Source organism: Aspergillus welwitschiae (assembly GCF_003344945.1).
Source record: "Aspergillus welwitschiae strain CBS 139.54b unplaced genomic scaffold BDQ94scaffold_2, whole genome shotgun sequence".
Taxonomy (NCBI): Eukaryota; Fungi; Ascomycota; class Eurotiomycetes; order Eurotiales; family Aspergillaceae; genus Aspergillus; species Aspergillus welwitschiae.
This window is the reverse complement of record NW_020798696.1, coordinates 307799-324024: the sequence shown is the minus strand read 5'-3', so window position 1 is coordinate 324024 and position 16226 is coordinate 307799. Positions and strand designations below refer to the sequence as shown.

The 16226-nt window shown below is 48.7% G+C and overlaps 2 protein-coding genes across 2 annotated transcripts; both read left to right on the top strand.

Moving 5' to 3' along the window:
- Window positions 1-1910: 1910 nt before the first annotated feature.
- BDQ94DRAFT_165547 (MFS transporter) lies at window positions 1911-3572 on the top strand (the record flags this gene model as incomplete). The annotated part of the gene is made up of 2 exons (XM_026770339.1): window positions 1911-3223; window positions 3281-3572. 2 exons carry the CDS (start codon window positions 1911-1913, stop codon window positions 3570-3572), a joined length of 1605 nt encoding a protein of 534 aa, XP_026631424.1.
- A 1743-nt stretch (window positions 3573-5315) lies between these two features.
- Window positions 5316-15051, top strand: BDQ94DRAFT_165546 (uncharacterized protein; the record flags this gene model as incomplete). The annotated part of the gene is made up of 4 exons (XM_026770338.1): window positions 5316-5650; window positions 5702-13443; window positions 13512-14281; window positions 14338-15051. 4 exons carry the CDS (start codon window positions 5316-5318, stop codon window positions 15049-15051), a joined length of 9561 nt encoding a protein of 3186 aa, XP_026631423.1.
- Between the last annotated feature and the right edge of the window lie 1175 nt (window positions 15052-16226).

Below are 16226 nucleotides of genomic sequence, written 5' to 3'. Positions count from 1 at the left end.
TTTTTTTCTTTTTGTGGCTGTCAACTCTAAGGGAGCACCGGCCAATTCTATCGTAACATTCTCTAACACTGGCTCCTGACCCACAAGCCTACCGAGTAGCCACACTGCATGCTTCATACGGGCCACTGCGCCCCGCAAACAGTATTCCAACAAGGCAGTTATCAGATCCATTCACTAAGCTACCTAGCATAGACACTCTGGCGGGCTGTGCCAAAGGGTTACAAGCCTGCAAAACTTATCCAGGAAACATATGATTGTGTCGCATTCCAGGACACCTTTCTAAAAATTCTTCTTTTATATATTTATAAAAACTTTAAGGCTTTGAAGGAATGTGACATCGACACCGACTTCCTGCAGCTCTGTCTTGTGCAGACAGAGGGCTTCGATGAGGGTCCGGATAAAGATCAAAGCAGAAAAACAAATATTAAGGAAGCTATCGAGGACTTTACAGAGTATATTATAGATAGTTTTCTCCTTCCATGTATAATATGCGTTTAAGATGTGTCTGGTTCTATTGTTTTTAGCATCACCAAATACGCGTCGGAAAATTACTGGTAGTCTTACTGGATAGCTGGCCGCATGCAGTAATTAATTAATTAAAAATAAATAACTGGGATATTCAATATTATATAAAAGCTGATTGAATATATTTTATTTAGTATACCTAGACTAGAATATTAAACATGAGAAGAAAAAGAAGAAAGTATAAAAGAATATATATAAATAATAAAAATAAACAAACGAAGCAAAATAAATAAAGCAAACAGAACTATGCCATGTGATCCAGTTACATGCCTCCGAACACCGCTCGCCATCACAACTAATAATTAAGATCGCGTGATCTGGGAACTCTGTAATCTTAATTACTTCTCTGAGTGTGCCTAGATAATAAAGAATCAAGTGTTTCTTATGACTTTAATATTGACCTAAAACATCGTTTTAACATCTTATTATCATTGGCGGAGCAGCGAGGTTGCTGCGTATATCAGAGACAGGTGAGTTACAGCGATCTGCCCCTTGTAACATACATTACGCGCCGAGGATCAGGGGGTCTTCCGGAATAATCTAGAGAATAGTTTAGCCCTTCTTGGCATTAGGGTTTGGGGAACAACAGAAGACTATAGATGGTGACACTGTTTACCGAAATCACTGTACTAATCAGCAGTGAAATGAAACATCTTCGAAGATAGTGTATGTCAGCCGTCACTAGTAGTCCACCCATATGATACCTCATTCGGGATCAGGTAATAAGGAGAGGACATCAAGATACCCCCTTTAGGACTAGCGTGGGTGCAGCCGTGGAAGACTTAAGATGGAAGAGCCGCACAGAGATGCATCATGTATGGGTAGGACTGCTGGAACAGGATGCAGGGTTCCAGTTGATTCGTTAACTGTCAGGGTGCTGTCATTAATGAACTAAGATGCGAGCCCCAACAGAACCAGCAACAGATGTTATCCATCGACCGGGAATACTCTTTTCTCCCAAAGAATCCCTGTTAACTACAAGATAGATTGATGCTTCGCAATCTGACCCCATTTCGGACCCGAATGTGAAATGTTCTGTCTTATCGGTATGCCGCTCGGGGAAATTAGGCTCATTTGCATACCCTTTTTGGTGTTATCTATAGTCCCTTGCTGCTACTCCCGACGGATCAGTCTCGCTTCCGACGGGATGTGAACCTTCACCTCTCCAGTAGTCTCATTTTGGCTCACCATTAACGAATAGAAATGCAGGGCTACGCAACGGTGGCAACAATGTGGGTCTACGGCAGACATCATACTAGGGACTGGTATCTAGACTCTTCATCGACCATTTTCTTTCCATCGTATATAATGTGAGTGGCCCCCGAGCTCGGCCGCTCGGCCGCATTCTCGTCCCCGAAACCGTGTCTGCTCGGAGGTGAATGAAGATGTCATCGCAAAGCGCAGAGGACAACACCCGTTTAGAGCAAGTCTTAGATGGGTCAACTCCATACGACTCCGAGTCCACCCTCAGTCGCGGCGACTTGCAGGAAAAGCCATCCGACCTCGACGATGAGGACCCCGAGGCGCTGACTCGGCTCGAGACGGCCCAGTCAGCCGTTAAGCCCCCCTCCGAACTATGGAAAGAAATCATCTTCATCGCCGTCGTCTGCATGGCTCAATTCATGACCCAAGCCGGTCTATGCATGTCCATTGCCCCGGCTCACATCATCGGTGCCAGCTTTGGCACCACCAATGCAGGCCAGCTCAGTTGGTTTGCTGCAGCCTACAGCTTAACTGTCGGGACCTTCATCCTGGTTGCTGGTCGGCTCGGGGACGTCTACGGCCATCGGCTCATGTTTATCATCGGCTTCTCCTGGTTCGGTCTCTGGTCTCTCCTGGCCGGCTTCAGCGTCTGGTCGAATAAGGTCTTTTTCGACTGCTGTCGAGCATTGCAGGGAATTGGTCCCGCCATGTTATTGCCGAACGCCATTGCCATTCTGGGACGAGCCTATCCTCCCGGTCTGCGCAAGGAGATGATCTTTAGCTGTTTCGGAGCTACAGCCCCGGGCGGGTTCATCGTCGGAGGTGTCTTCTCCTCCCTCTTTGCTCAGCTCGTTTGGTGGCCGTGGGCATACTGGGTTATGGGCATGGTGTGCTTTGTACTGGCAGCGCTCGGTATTCTTGTGATTCCGGTTACCCGTCGCCCGAAGTTCACAGACGACATGACGGCCTGGACGCGACTAGATATTCTCGGTGCCATCACCGGTATCTCGGCCCTGGTCCTGATCAACTTTGCCTGGAACCAGGCTGCCCTTGTGGGATGGCAGACACCCTACACCTATGCCCTTCTAATTGTCGGATTCGTTTTCTTTGGTGTCTTCATTTTTGTTGAACGCTCGGCCCCGTGCCCCTTGATCCCACGATCAGTCCTCTCCGGTGACCTGGCCTGGGTGCTCGGGTGCATTGCGGCGGGTTGGTCCAGCTTCGGAATTATCATCTACTACTTCTATCAATTCATGGAAGTTATCAAGGGTGACTCGCCACTACTCGCGACCGCTAAATGGTCCGCCGCTGCGCCGTCCGGCGCCGTTGCTGCACTGGTTACCGGTTTCCTGCTGGGAAAGCTACCACCTAGCGTGATCATGTTTTTCGCCATGTGCTTCTTCACTGCTGGACAAGCCATCTTCGCCACTGTCCCTGTGCATCAGACGTACTGGGCGCAGGCGTTTGTCGTTAGTCTGATCACGTCGTGGGGAATGTACGTACCGAGTCCAATAACCCCTTCATTTTCGTTACATATATTAACCGACAATAGGGACATGTCCTTCCCATCAGGAACACTTATTCTGAGTAACTCGATGCACCATCACCACCAGGGTCTGGCAGCATCTCTTGTCACGACAACAGTCAATTATTCTATCTCGCTGGGACTGGGATTCGCCGGTACTGTGGAGTCGAACGTCAACGATGGCGGGAAGAATCCCCTGAAGGGCTACCGCGGGGCGCTTTATCTTGGCATAGGCCTTGCTGGGTTAGGAATGGTGACGTCTATTTGCTTCATGTCGGTTAGCTGGAGACGTCATCGTCTGGGGAAAGAGTCGACATGATGTGGTAGTGCTGAATGGTCATGATAAATGGCGTGAGTGCGGAGGCTGCTAGCTTTGAGCTTCGCTTGTCTGAAAACAAAAAATGTGCTTTGATAGTCTTATACCCTACATAGATGAGATGCTATTTTCTCCGTTATATATCAATGATATGTGCATTCCTCTGACTTATGCTCTTCTTTGGATAACCATAAGCCGTGAGAGAAAGCCCCTCAGCGTGTCCGCAGCAGGTGAAACTCTTCTGATGCTTGTGGAAGGTGCACCTTGATACGCAGGGAGGCAGTTAGGGCGATTAGACTGGTGCCGATAGGAGAGTTGTCATTGTTGGTTCCGGAGGCAATTCCGTTGGTAGATGGGTTCCCAACGGGGATTTATATACAAGGCTGAACTGTTGTAGAGCATGCCTACTAGTAGATAAGCCGTGTTGGAATAGTGATCCTATAGGTTCTCGGGGGAGGCTTCGGGCCTGGGCTAATGATCAGCGAATCAGGTTCCTCCCGAGCTGTTGTCGTCCCGGCCTGGTCTATAGGTCACTTAGTTGTACTTGAGTGGGGATCCCTGCTATCTCGTTGGAGTGGGATTCGTCCAGGATATTGGCGCCGTTCTATGAACCAAACATTAGGACGCCATCCAGGATTTGGCTGCGTCGTTGGCAGGACACCGAATGTGCATCCAGCCTGATCAGTCCCCGATCGCGCCTTCCTAACCAGGTGGGCACGCACATCGCCTGATTGTGGCCACAAAACTGGAATCCAACTACTGACATCTTGCCGTTGCTTGATTCTATCCAAATCAACATCGTAAAATTTCTCCGAGGTTTTTAAAACCATTATTTTCTCTTCAGAGATGTTATCGTTCATTGTGCCGCTTCAGCTGAGATGAATGCGAAAGGGATGCGACCGTGGCGCAGTCGGCGCTACTGAGATATGCATGCATCAATGGTGAGCAGTTGTGTCCTATCATTCTGTCCAAGGGGATATGTTAGTATGTGTACTCGCTGTGAGCAGTGGAACGATGAGCCACTAATCTTGTCCAAACCACTCACCATAGGCGCTGGCGCTGCAAGGCTGTTTTGTTCTCTAGACAATGTGAATGGCGTATGTCATTACATGCTGGCTCAATGATGCACTTCGCCAGCGGCCCGGGCAGTGACTCCCGACCTTACGTACTATTTAGGATCGATGATTGAGTATGGCCTATCAGAATGAAGTCATGAGTGATCTTTGACTAAAATTCCAACATTAACTATCGGTGGAATCGATAACGTTCAGCTAGCAGCATGACGCATCGCCGAACTGTACTCTAGCCACGCTTCACTTTGATGCGTACCAAAGAAGTGAGGCCCACTGGGAAAGGGTTTCGGCGCGCATTCACTTCCTGTCAATTCACTTGGAGAAAGTACAGAAAGTACACGGACATGGACTCAACATTGCTCAATTGTAATAGGCTACCAGATTAACAGCAACCCATAACACACTGCCACATCACTCTCTAGCCGGCTGTCGGCGCCTTGACGCGTCGGTATAGGAAAGATAATCAGCCAGGGTCCCATCATTTGCTACCATCAAGAGAAGGCTGCATCGGTAGCGCCGCTTGTATGTCTTGCTAACAGGGATAGCATCCCTCCAGATGGTGAGTTGGCCCCATCGCATCTATTTAAATGCTGCCTGCGGTACTCGTTGTCAACTAACAACAGTCATTCATCTTTTCCGCAGTACCATACCACTATCACAACGCTTCAACAAAATGTTCGTCGCTCAGACTCTTGCGGACGTTTTCAATCATATCGCCTTCCCCCCCAAGCTTCCTGGCAAAAAGGACCGGGAGCCAGAAAAGGTAGAACGCGACCTCATCATCCGCTTGCGTTATGCAGTACAGACCCTCTGCAACGTTGCAGACGACGCTTTGAAGCCTGTCTGGGAGTCTATTATTGCGACCCTCGACACATGCAGCGCAGTGAATCAAAATGGAATGGTGAACAAGGTCGCTCTGCTCGACGCGTTGGGGAAAGTACATCCAGGAGGAGCTGTCATAGTGAATATCGGAGAGCAGAATGCGGCCCTTCTTATTCGGATGCCCCAGTAGGTTTGAACCAGGGTTCCTGAGATTCAATACTGACAGTCTCTTGCCAGGAGCGGTGATCATGTCATCATTGAGGCCTTTGAAACATCTCCAACCGCAGAAAAAACTCTTGCCGCCTCGGGAGCATTACAGTGGACCTTCCCAGCAACGGCCGTATCCTTGCCCGTCGAAGAGTTTAAAGATCCGGTCCTCCAAGCTTCTCTCGCGGACTTTCTCGAAAAGGTGAGCATAGAAAAGCTGGAGCACAGCGCGGCCAAAGCACGGAAAGCTGGAAAGGAGGTGGTTGAGAGCCGTGATACGGTCGACCCAGCCATAATCACCGATTTTCTGATAACGCTACTTGGGGCAAACGGTAGCCATATATCCCCACCAGCATTGCAAAAGCGTGTCAAGGACGATGTGTGCTGGGACAATTCTGAGCTTCCTTGGCGGCGGAGTCCATTTTGGCTTGTGCTTCGAGTGTCTCTTCAGCGCTTGCTTTATCTGTACCTGGATCATGACCTAGGCCGTCTACAGTACAAATATCTGCTATGCACTGTTCTGGCACATCTCCTCGGCGACCTTACTAGTAACGGAGTCTTGGAGCCGGAGCAGTGGAGCTGGCTAAACACCAAATTGTGTCGCCGATTAGCCAAATTGGAAACAGAAAGACAGACGTCGTCAACAGCAGTGAACACAGTACATGCCCACCTGTCCCAGAAACTTGGACCTGCTTATGAAAATAACGTCACTGCCGCAAGAAACGCCATGAGCAATAAGTGGGAAGCATTTAAAAGGGGTACTAAGCGAAAGATACCGCATTTGCCACTTTATTCCCAGCCCAAAGACCTTCTATTGAGCTTACCCAATAGCATTTCCTATCTTCAAAAGGTTCTGAGTCTTCCCCAGACTCTAGCGCAGAGGACAAGGAATGTAAAGCCTGTCGACTTGTCCACTCAGAGCAGCAAAGGCACTGGTGATCAGTTTGCGTCTCTAGTTAGGCGGTATACGTCGATCGCTGAGTTAGAGCTCAAGATTGAGTTGGGAAAGAAAAAGACCCCAACCTCAAAAGACGAAATTGAAGACTTGTGCCTGAAAATTGCTCGCTGGATTAAAGGTTACTTGGACCTTGTAGGGCAATCCGATAACCGAGATCAAGAGCAGATGAGCTTTGTGATTCTGACTGTGCTGGAGCTATGGATATACATGGACAAATGTGCCATAGCTACATATCCCGTCCTCTCAGAGTATCATCCTGTGTTTTTCCCTGAGCTATTGGACGTCTTGCTGTTGTCGACGCTTGCCGATTTGAAGCGACTACAGGAAGTCCAAACATACCTACATAATCGTTGCACCGCGGCCGTTCGAAAGGAAATGACAATTTTCACTGATCCAGTACCAGGATGCTTCGCCGACCGCTTCCTGGAACTCTCAATTGGCAAAGACCTAGTTAAGCTACAAGGCAAGATCGAAGCCGCATCTTCGGTAGCTCAGGATAAAAAGATGTCTGAGCTGATAAGTGTCAATCAAGAATTCAAATCTTTGACAGAGGCCAAAGATAGTAGTGTTTGCACCCAGCGCATGAACCCCGACGGCACCCATGACATCCGAGGATGCAGCCACTGCTATTATATTCGGCGCCGCCGACGTTTGCAGATCGCCGTGCATGAGGATTACCTGCCTGCCGATCACAAATTGTACGAAAAAAGGGCCATTGTATTTGAACTAGGCTTACCTCCTGTGTTTGCCGCGTATCGAAGTGCGACTTGGACCATCATCAATCGCCTGGGGCCCCCAAAAGACTCAGACAATGCAGATCAACCTCATAAATTGCTCCGGGAGCATGCTCCGCTTGCTAGCTACTTGAAGAACAAGTCGAATGGAGGTGTTTCCCTTGCATCCTATACAAAATCTCATCTGGGTACACACTACAAATGGAAAAGCTTGCCCGCGTCAACGAGCAGTGTTCTTCGCCCTTTTGGACTAACATTCTTGTACTATGATACTGACCGGCAGGTATGGGTCAAAAGCAAGCATGAGCCACTCACATTTTCGCAACATTTTCTTCTTCGTCTCCCCCCAAATCTTCCGTTCTCAAGTTTGTACTCCTCTTCCAATTTTGCCCCCGATGGCCCTGGTCCTTCTTCATACGAGTCCATTGCAAAAATGCGTCATTGCCCGTCTACAGTGACGGTACACGAGTTTTTGGCTCACCAGACTTTGATGTCCGGTAAGCATCGTCGGTGGTTGTCAATCCTCACTGAACTTGGATCTTCCAACATCAATCTCAGCTCGCTAGATGCGATGGTTCTTCTGCGCCACCTTGCTTTGCAAGTCGGTCCCAATTTGGAGGATGACACACTTCGAGTGGTGCATACGGTATTCAGGGATATTTGGTTCTGTAGACGGCTGATTGAGCAAATCGATCAGCACGCTACCACCATAGCACCAAACTGGCGTGAAGTTACTTATATGGAGACTCTACTTACCTTGTCCATTCAGGTATATAACCTTGGCTGCCAAGATTCTAAAGCAGGAGCGGAGGATTTGTTGCTCAAGATCCGCCGCATTACACTGAACTGGATCAACCACTTGCGCTTAGAGACCAGGAATGCCTTAGAGGTGGACATTGCCGAAAGAGCAGCTCGCTACTGCGTTTTAGCTGCTTTGCTGTGTCGGCGAACTTTTTTCCCAGAGGCTCATGCCGGTGGCACTCTAAATTCGGAAAGCTTCCAGTGCTTTATTGAAGCTACTCTGGCTATGCAGGAAAGTATGGTTATCGATTTGAGCAAATTCGATGACCTTACGCACAGCATGTTAGTACGTGACCTAAAGATGGCTGTTCGACTTCGATCAAGTGTGCAAGCTGCCGTTAAAGCACATCCTGATAGTATTGCATCTGCTATTGACAACGTGTGGCCTATAAGCGTCACTGGGGGCCATGTATCGTGGCAGAACTTGCCAAAACCTTATGATCTATGGGTGGCTGCTGAGTCTGGGGCCACTGAGCACACCCTTCCACAAACCATCCACATTCACCTACTCGAAGGCCATTTTCTTGTGGATGGGAGACCGCTGGGAAAGCTTCCGGCTGATATTCGCGACTCAGAAATACTAAAAGAGCTCTTTGGTAACCAGAGATTGACCGCCTTTCCATCAAATCGGCCGGGAATGAGTTACACTCTGGCAATTGATAAAGAGGGATGCCAGATCCATTTGGGATATCGGAGCCAAGACCTTGTGATCCAGACTACTACCAGGGATGGAAGGACTCTGGAACTGATTCCACGGTCAGTATTCAGCAAAGGCCAAACTCTTGATTTACCTCTATCTTTGGTTCACCATTGTGTGCATTGGCTTGATCTAAGAACAGGGATTCTCGAGGCTCGGCGTATGCCAGCTATATGGATAACAAGGCCAGGGAACTGGAAGCTGGACATCCGAACTCGGAAGGCGCAGCGCCATAACAAGTCTTACCTAGTTGATCCTCACTCCCAATTAGCGACGACGATCGCCAGTATGTTTCTTCATTTTGAGCAGCCATCGATGTTGACAATATATCAGCCGCCCGTACGAGGACTTTCTGTTGAGCTGAAACGCATGAATCTGAATTTCCACGTGAACAAGAGAGGACTGTTGCAAAGCCAGCAGCTGGGCGTAGAGATCGATCCGGATCAAGATGCTGGCACTTTGTATGGGCTACAAAGCATGCTGGTTCTTCGCAACGTCCACAATCGTTCTCAGCGCAGTATTATAACCACGCTAGGGAATATTGATTATCGACGCCACGGAGTTCATGTGTTGGTACGGAAAGAGAATGACGGTGATTATGGAAGATATATGATTGATGATGTTCTCGGCCGACTTCATGGCGCTGCGGAGCCGCGGCTGCTATATACCTTGGCACAGCTACATGCGTTTACATCTTTCAGTTTACCTGATCCCCTTACAAGTCGAAATGGGGCAGAGGAAGCGTTGTCCATTCTACAGTCGGCCTATTCGCAGCCATGGTGTCCTCTCAGTTTGGGTGTCTTGGATCTGTTGCAAACCATCTCGAATATCACCCCGTCGCGACAGTATTACCCAAAGGGGGTCAAACGCCTGCAGGTCGTCAATTGGAATGAGAGATTGACAGTAACTATACAACATGAGGCCTATCGACCGACAGTGGATGCAATCTTAGCCAGGTCGCAAAAGCTTTCATTGTTTAATATTGATGGAACCTACCACCAACCACAGATATCCGCAAACGAGCCACATCTCAGCGAGAGGGCCCGCTGGCGCCGATCTTTGCACGAACGTACGGATTCGTCTTGTCAGTCCATAATCAGGCCCTCTGACACCCCCTACATATCACGGGCAAGTAAATTCTCAGCCAAGAGCATTTCCAATGTTCGAGAGGTTGTGACCCTACTCCGAGAGCGACCTGCAGTAATTCGAACCACGCACAAGCTTGTAAGCTTCCTACGCAAATGGACATACATTGGTGGTTTCAACGGGAGTTATTGCCCAAGTTCTATCCAGGAGATCTTGTCTGCGGACCTTGCATTGGAGTGGGGGAGCTTGGTGCGCCTCTGCAGAGACTGTGGGCCTCAAGATGCGTACAAGCTCATGTTCCACCTAGGTTTGATATCTTATGGAGATGGTGTCAGTATGGACATGGTGAGAGCTCTAGCTGCCTTTTCTATCTTGCCTGAGTTGAAGGACCTTGAGTTGCCGCCTTATCCTTCTTTCGAAGGCTTCCAGGATGATGGGCCCCCTGATGTTGCCACAGTCATGGCTCTAGTGAAACCATTTTGCAAAGAGTACCATAGTCCAGCTGGCCAGGAAAACCAATCTCGAAAGAAGAACAAAGCAAGGTATAAGGAGACTGGGGCGGAGCGCGTGAAGCACGAGACACAATGCCTGACCGAGTGCGAGTCGTTCGCTTTATCCCTCATTAAGGGGTGGCCTTGTTCCGAACCGTCGGCAACTTGGTTCTCAGGAAGTGTTTTGGACGTCGAACGTGCTATTCAGGAAATCTGCCCGGACTGGCTGCGACGTTACAAGAACCTTCAGCTATCAGGATTCGTTGAAGATGTCCAGAGGGTCTTAGATGCCTCTAGTGCATCCGTAAATGGGTTTAGAAATCCTCCCACTAACCTCAAGCCCGAAATAGTCTGGGCCCGGTCAGCAAGAGGTTCAAAGATCACTTTACAATTGGACCAAGACCTCATGTGCCATCCTGGCCCAGAAATGGTACCGAGCGCAATTGTTCAAATACCTCTGAATCAGATGGCCTCTGCACATCAGTTAAGCTCTTCCAATATTACGGCACTACCAAGCAGTAAGAGAACTAGGGAATCTCAGATTACCGAGCTTGAGCAAATAGTGCGTGGAATCACGAATTCGGGGTGTTCAGTCCGATCGACATATGGCCAGGACTTGCAGTTAAGCATTGATGCACTGAGGAAGAAGGACGAGCGGCCAATGGATCCACTTGCGGCGGATGACTCTTATTCAGTGGGGATGGCTAAGTATGATAACGAGATCAGGAACGCTCGTACTGCTGTGCGTCGGATTTACGATCGGATATATGAAAAGCTTTCAGCTCGTGACAGCAGAGGCCTTTGGTTGCAGCACGGGAACATCTGGCCGTGCATCACCCCAAGAACAATTCTACAGCAACTTCGAACAACTACGCCTATAGCGTTTGGACCGCGTATGAAACAAGCCCTAATCTCGTATGGCCTTGCCATCGTGAACTTGCAGCGTCTAGTTCGTATGCAGGAGCTATTTGCAAAGCATGATCTAAGCAGGCTCGAGCAGGAGCAACGTAGTCCATCACACGCTTCATGGGACTACATGGAGTACCCGGACTGGATTCTGCTGGAGATTGATGCAAATATGCAGATTCGCCAAGAGCAAGTGACTGTCGCACAACAGATGGTTGCCCCCACGTCAGGTTCAAATTCTGTTCTCCAAATGAACATGGGTCAGGGCAAGACTTCGGTTATCATGCCAATGGTCGCATGCGCATTGGCTAATTGCGATAACCTTGTCAGGCTTCTGGTGCCAAAAGCCCTTACGACACAGACCGCACAGGTACTTCAGGGGCGGCTAGGTGGCCTCGTCGGCAGGGAGCTTGTACATATTCCTTTCTCGAGGCGCACTCCGACGACCATGGAATTGATCGGGGAATATCGCTCCCTTCACGAGGAAGTCAGTACCAGAGCCGGGATAATCTTGGGTGTTCCCGAGCACGCTTTGTCGTTCAAATTGAGTGGGCTACAGAAGGTTTCAGACGTGAAGCTTACCGAGGCTGCCGAAATGATCATGATTCAGGAATGGATTGACACCGTCGGCCGTGATATTCTTGACGAGTGTGACTATACTTTGGCGGTCAAAACGCAGCTTATCTACCCGAGTGGCTCTCAGCTTGCGGTGGACGGGCATCCCGACCGCTGGGAAGCTACTATGGATGTGCTAGGGCTGGTCGCTCAGCATGTACGGGACCTAGCTTCGGCCTTCCCTCATAGTATCGATGTGGTTGAAAGGCCTCTCTCATCATTCCCACTGGTGTTCATACTCCGACAGGATGTGGAGGTTGCACTCAGTGAGCGATTAGTGAAAGACATCTGCTCTGGCCGAGGGTCTGTTCTTCCGGTGCATAGCTGGGGTGTTACCGAGCAGGAAACGATCAAGCAATTCATCTCTCAAGAAAATTTGGATCCCTCCATCCTTGAATCCATCGAGAGATTGTTCCAAGATGTTCCTAGAGCATGCAAGAGGGCGTACTTGTTGCGGGGGCTAATTGTTCATCGGATACTCTTGCTGTGTCTGAAGAAAAGATGGAATGTTCAGTATGGACTGCATCCAGGGCGTGATCCTGTGGCAGTTCCTTTTCAGGCAAAGGGCGTCCCATCAGAATATGCGGAATGGGGCCATCCAGATGTTGCTATCTTATTTACATGCCTCGCATTCTATTATGGAGGGTTGAGCCAAGAGCAATGCCGTCGGTGCCTTCAGGCCGTACTCAAATCAGATGATCCTGCAACGGAGTATGATCGATGGACGCAGACATCAACAGATATCCCTGAAGCATTGCGGCACTGGAACCTCTTAAATGTGGATGATCATGGCCAGATCGCCGAATTTTGGCAACATATGCGGTTTTCTATGGTTGTGATCAATTACTTCTTAAAGCATTTCGTCTTCCCTGTTCACGCAAAGCAGTTTGCGATCAAGCTCCAGACTTCGGGATGGGACGTTCCATTCAACAATTCTAGTATGGTTGCCAATAGGAACAGTGCCGGACTGACCACCGGTTTCAGCGGAACAAACGACAATCGTCGACTATTGCCGCTAACCATTGAGCAACACGACTTGCCGGAACTGCTGCATACTAACGCTGAGGTTCTTACCTATCTTCTCCAGGACAGAAATAGAGAATATAGACACGCCTCCTCGGATGGAAGAAGAATCTCTGAAGCTGATCTGCTAACTAATCTGGCAAATAGCGAGATCCGGGTTCTCATCGATGCGGGCGCTTTTATATTGGAGATGGATAACTTGACGTTGGTAAAGACATGGCTCGAGAAAAGCTCCGAAGCTCAAGCTGCCGTGTATTTCGCGCCCGACAACAAGCCCTGGGTTTGGTACAGAATTGGGAAAAAATTACCACTTCTTGCTACACCATACGCTGATAACTTGAAGGATTGCCTGGTCTATCTGGATGAAGCGCACACGAGAGGCACTGATCTTAAGCTTCCTGCGGATGCAAAGGGGGCCTTGACACTGGGGCTCAACCAGACTAAGGATCATACTGTACAGGGTAGGTATCACCGCAATGCCCATCTGAAAGATACGAGGACAGATTGATGATCTAACTAATTGATGCAGCGGCCATGAGGCTTCGCCAGCTGGGCACAACGCAGTCTATTGTTTTCATTGCTCCACCGGAGGTCCACCAGAGCATCTTGGACGTTAACCAGAAGAGCCATGACGAAAAGCTTGACTCTGCTGATGTGATAAATTGGCTTCTTCATCAGACATGCGCAAGCAACGCCGAGCTAGAACCGCTGTTTCATTCCCAGGGTGTTGATTTCTGCCGCCGCATGCAAGCTGCATCGCAATTTCCAAATTTTTTGAATAACAAGAAGGACCGGAAAGACTACATGGCTGTTCTCCAACAGCCTGAGCAGCAAACCCTGGAAGAGCTGTACCAGCCACGTCTTGTTGATTGTAATGGGGAGGGGACATCACGAATTAAGATACTACCAGCAGCTGGAAAAGTTGCCAAATTCTTAGAGGAGCTCCAACACAGACGCAATCAGTCCGATCTTCTTCAGAGTGCGATTACGAGCTCTGCGTTGGAAGAGGTTGAACAGGAACGGGAGGTTGCTTATGAGATTGAGGAGGAGAGAGAACTGCAACGCCCACAGAAGCTAAAAGGTTACCACTTTCCTGGGCTACACCCAGCCTTGGCCCAGTTCGCGCAGACTGGCCGGTTGCAAGGCTCAGGGGCACTTTCTGCAGCGAGCGTGCTTCAAGGCACTCATCTAGCATTGAAGTACGGAATCAAGGACACCAATCAGTTGGCTCATCTGCTCGTTTCTGTTGAGTTCACCAGGACCGTAAAGTCAAAGCATAATACAGGGGACGAATTCACGGTAAGAACCTTGACATCCGACGCATGACACATTCTTATCAATTGACACTATTATAGCGCCCTGTGAACTGGCTTCTTTGCAACACCGAGAATGAAACAGCGATCGTGATTATCCCTGAAGAGGTAGAGGAACTAATCCCCATCCTCCGTACCTGCGCTGCTCCATCGACATACCTTATCACATACGCAGCACCGGTTACGAGACGCATGTTGCACTTCGAGCGACTGGACTACTACACTATTCCAACGTTGTGTCCGTCGGATGCACTCCCATCATGGCTCTCATTTGAGGTCGGAATTCTCGCTGGACGGCTATACTTCGGATACAAGGAGTATGAAGGCATGATGGAACAGATGCAGCTGGGGCCTGAATGGGTTGATGCTAACAGTCCCGTGTCTCGAGAGTTGACAAACTACATGAGTTTCTTGCAAGAGTGGCTAGCGCTTCGCCGGCAAGGCCAAGACATATCTCATACACCAATGGGCTATGTATGTCAGCGGAGGCCTCTTCGTGCTGATCATCCTTTCTTCGCAGACATGAATACAAAGAAGGGCGGCGACCATATACTTCGGTCTTCGGGGTACGCGACTGGAACGAAAGAAGAACAGTATTACGATAGCGACGAGGATGACGTTGGTGATTATGCAGTCGTTGAAGACGAGACATTTGAGGATGCCCATGAGGAGCATGGGAAGGCCGTTGAGCAAGAGGATGACAAGGTTGATGAGGAGGATATCGAGAATACCGAAAATATCGAGGAGAGCAAGTAGACCCAATGTTTGACGTGGGTTCTCTTCCTTAAATTGCTCAAATCTAGCTTATCCGGGTATCTATGTCTGCTTCATCTGTGCTGGTTTCAGATGTGATTGCTTTCTTGTGTATCATGACTGGGCTAGTTGACAAACGTGGCTGGGCCATTGAGTAATCAGACTAGACTAGAAGGAGTGAATATGAGAATCAACGATAGTGCCGTCGAATAATCTCGCTACAATCTCTCCGTTGAACTAATCCACCCCCTCCTATTCATCCATAAGTACTATCCCAAGCCATTTACGTATACGTCCACAACTCCATCCCACTATATAAAGCATCCCTAGACAACAAATAATACTTACTGTTGACCCTCCGTCAATCAGTTTCCCCTCTCAGACCACCCCGCATCCAGTTCCAAGTCCATATCTATAAAAGCCAGACAAGGTACTCAGTCCCCTATTGATCCCCAAAGCAAATATAAACCAAGAAAGTGAATATAGTTATTACTATGAGAATGGCGCATCTACTATGTTAGATCTGATCGTAGATGCCAATGACACACCGGAGAGCACGGTCCGTCCGTTGCTCAGAAGTAGTCACTTGTTGGTTGGGGGGATAGCATGGCGGAAATATCAATGACCTTAATGATATTATAATAGCTGAATGACTGCCTCGTCGAGCACAGCAAGCTTTGAAATAGTCATCTCACTAGCGAAAATTGATATTCTGAATCTTAACCTGACTGCCGGTTAACAGCCGGATTACAGTTAAAATATTACAGTCAGGTATAGCCACTCTACTGATAATACAGTAATTCAAAATATGTGACTCCTCTGATATACTATCCCCTGTAAGAAGTCTGTATGAATTATGAACTAATTTATAATTATTATTCTAAACCCTATCTATCATTTCTGACCGACTCACTTGCCGCTTACGTTAGTTCTTGCTGTTTTTTAAACCCAACAAGAGCCACCTAGGCATGTTAATCTACCGTTCGGAGTACTCGTGGTCTGAAAGGCCAAGTGGGCCTTCTCCGGACGATCCGAATATTGGGGGAGACAAGCCGCGTGTGCGGATCCTTTACCCATTTCCATATTCAGCCCGTACTCGTGTTCAGACGGAATAGGCAAGATACGACGTATTATCTTAGATCTTGCTTGATGCTTTGAGGTTTAGATGAGCAATGTTA